The 2049-nt window shown below is 47.2% G+C and overlaps 6 protein-coding genes across 6 annotated transcripts; 4 read left to right on the top strand and 2 right to left on the bottom strand.

Moving 5' to 3' along the window:
* Positions 1–22: 22 nt before the first annotated feature.
* On the top strand, positions 23–451 carry T310_5530 (uncharacterized protein; the record flags this gene model as incomplete). The annotated part of the gene is made up of 1 exon (XM_013471598.1): positions 23–451. A coding segment is annotated over one exon (429 nt), but the record flags the coding sequence as incomplete, so codon positions are not given.
* A 100-nt stretch (positions 452–551) lies between these two features.
* T310_5531 (uncharacterized protein) lies at positions 552–1010 on the top strand (the record flags this gene model as incomplete). Its single annotated transcript, XM_013471599.1, has 1 exon — positions 552–1010. A coding segment is annotated over one exon (459 nt), but the record flags the coding sequence as incomplete, so codon positions are not given.
* On the bottom strand, positions 608–1267 carry T310_5532 (uncharacterized protein; the record flags this gene model as incomplete). Its single annotated transcript, XM_013471600.1, has 1 exon — positions 608–1267. A coding segment is annotated over one exon (660 nt), but the record flags the coding sequence as incomplete, so codon positions are not given.
* On the top strand, positions 851–1300 carry T310_5533 (uncharacterized protein; the record flags this gene model as incomplete). The annotated part of the gene is made up of 1 exon (XM_013471601.1): positions 851–1300. A coding segment is annotated over one exon (450 nt), but the record flags the coding sequence as incomplete, so codon positions are not given.
* Positions 916–1311, top strand: T310_5534 (uncharacterized protein; the record flags this gene model as incomplete). The annotated part of the gene is made up of 1 exon (XM_013471602.1): positions 916–1311. One exon carries the CDS (start codon positions 916–918, stop codon positions 1309–1311), a length of 396 nt encoding a protein of 131 aa, XP_013327056.1.
* T310_5535 (uncharacterized protein) lies at positions 981–1367 on the bottom strand (the record flags this gene model as incomplete). The annotated part of the gene is made up of 1 exon (XM_013471603.1): positions 981–1367. A coding segment is annotated over one exon (387 nt), but the record flags the coding sequence as incomplete, so codon positions are not given.
* Between the last annotated feature and the right edge of the window lie 682 nt (positions 1368–2049).

Genomic DNA, 2049 nt, shown 5'->3' on the forward strand with positions numbered 1-2049 from the left:
AGTGTGATATACGACTGGTTGAGCCAAATCGCCAAGGGAATTCAAGACGAAAACGATGAGTACGTGGCTTGTTACGAGACCGGTACGTGTCCATCATGTAGTTTGTTTGGTTGACTTGCCCTGTACTGACTGTCAAGCAGATGTCAGGCTTCTCCATTCGCCTTCCCCCGGTAAAAAGGTCCCAGATGTGCTGCTGAAAAAGCGCCAGACGCGATATCCGGTTATCGCGGTTGAGATCGGATCGGATCAGATCAGACCAAGACATAAATTAGTATCAATTCCATCTATCTGCTGCGTACATACAGCCTTTACTCGAGGACTTCCGTTCGGTTCATTTTCATTTACTTTACTTGAAGAACAGGTTTTGTCTCACAGATTACGTGATTATCATTACAGTACCATACAGGTAGATATGGACCCGGAAGAATTAACTACCATCCAACCTAGCTAGTTTCAATCCTCAGTTCAGCATGTGCATATGTATACAGTTGAGATGACACAGTGAGAGGGATCAAATCAAAATATCCTTGACAGCCTGGTTGACTGACTGACCCCTTCACACTGCTTTTGCCTCCGCATCTGCATCAGATCAGTGCAGTGCATTGCATCAGAATACCGCTAGCACGGCGGGAGCCATAATCGCAGCCCCCATTCCAGCCATCACAGCACCTGCCCTCAGCGAGGACGCTGCGCCCGTGAAGAGAGGCGGAGAAGAGGTAGATGGAGTCGGGGTCTTGATGAAGGACACAGACGCACTAGAGGCCGGAGTAGATGATGGTTTCACTGACGGAGTGGATGGCGTGTACACCGGAGTGGAGGATACGGTAGTTGGTGACGGTGTGGTGATTGAAGTCGAAGTCGAGGTCGAAGTCCAAGTAGAAATAGAAGTGGAAGTGGAAGTCGAAGTCAAAGTAGTTGTCAAAGTCGACGTCGAGCTCGAGTCCGACCCCGGAATCGCCGTCGCCACGGGCTCCGTGCCATCAGGGCAGGTGTCCGGCGGCATCGCGTAGTGGATTCCATCCGAGCAGCAGATGCCGCCGGGCGGGATGCATGGGATGCCGACTGTACGAGATGTCAGAAGGTCTCTCGAATGTATACATGTATATGTGTGTACATACCAGGACAAGCAGGAATCCAACCTGGGTTCCTGCAGATGATGGACCGATCCTCGAGAAGAGGCGATCTCTTCCCCAGGTTGGCGTTGACGTTGATACGATCCGAGGTAGCAGCAGCAGCGGCGGAGAGAGCAAAGGCGAGGAAGATCTTCTTAACAGGTGCCATTTTTTATTTGTTTTGTTGATCGGTCGATAGATAGAGGTATGGGCTGTAGAATAATAGTTGGACAAGGCTTCAAACGAGCGTAAGACCTAGGTAGCAAAAGATCAATGCAAAATTGCAATCTGTGACAGCAGACCTATACAGAACGAAAGGAAGAGATAAAGAAAGATCTTGTTACTGTTTCTTTACTTGGGGAAGGGAGCCAATTTATAGACAGAACTTCAGGTTTTCTAACTACATTACTCCACCAAAGCTGAACACGAGAAACAAGGATTAGTATCTGGTCTAGATAGCGTCCCCCCTATTTTGTTTCTCTTACAGCTGGGCAGAGAAGTTTGATGCCTAGCCTAGCCTAGCCATCCATGACCATCACATCGTATTCCTTCCCGCCTCATCACGAACTCCTCACACTATGTACCTTCCTGACCAGGAATGTCATCTATAATCATATTAATCATGGAAAGGAACGTGACTAGCTTCCTTTATTTTTCTCTACCTCGATAAGTATCTGTATGGGATTGCATTTATTGGATTTGGATTGGATAGACTATTATAAACCAGATAAGCTTGTTGGTTATGTAAACGTACTTTACTGTACAGTACATATGTGTTGCGCAGATATATCATATCTATCTCCTTTGAAGGGTATTAAGATGTGTCAGTGCCTACTAGTCTGAGGCAGTGGTAGTGGTGATATATGTCTCACTCGTGAATCAATCAGTCAGGGCTTGAGAAAAGGAAGGAAGGAGACCGCTTCCGGGAGTTTTTTTT

The sequence above is a fragment of the Rasamsonia emersonii genome (assembly GCF_000968595.1).
Source record: "Rasamsonia emersonii CBS 393.64 chromosome Unknown ctg1118621760294, whole genome shotgun sequence".
Taxonomy (NCBI): Eukaryota; Fungi; Ascomycota; class Eurotiomycetes; order Eurotiales; family Trichocomaceae; genus Rasamsonia; species Rasamsonia emersonii.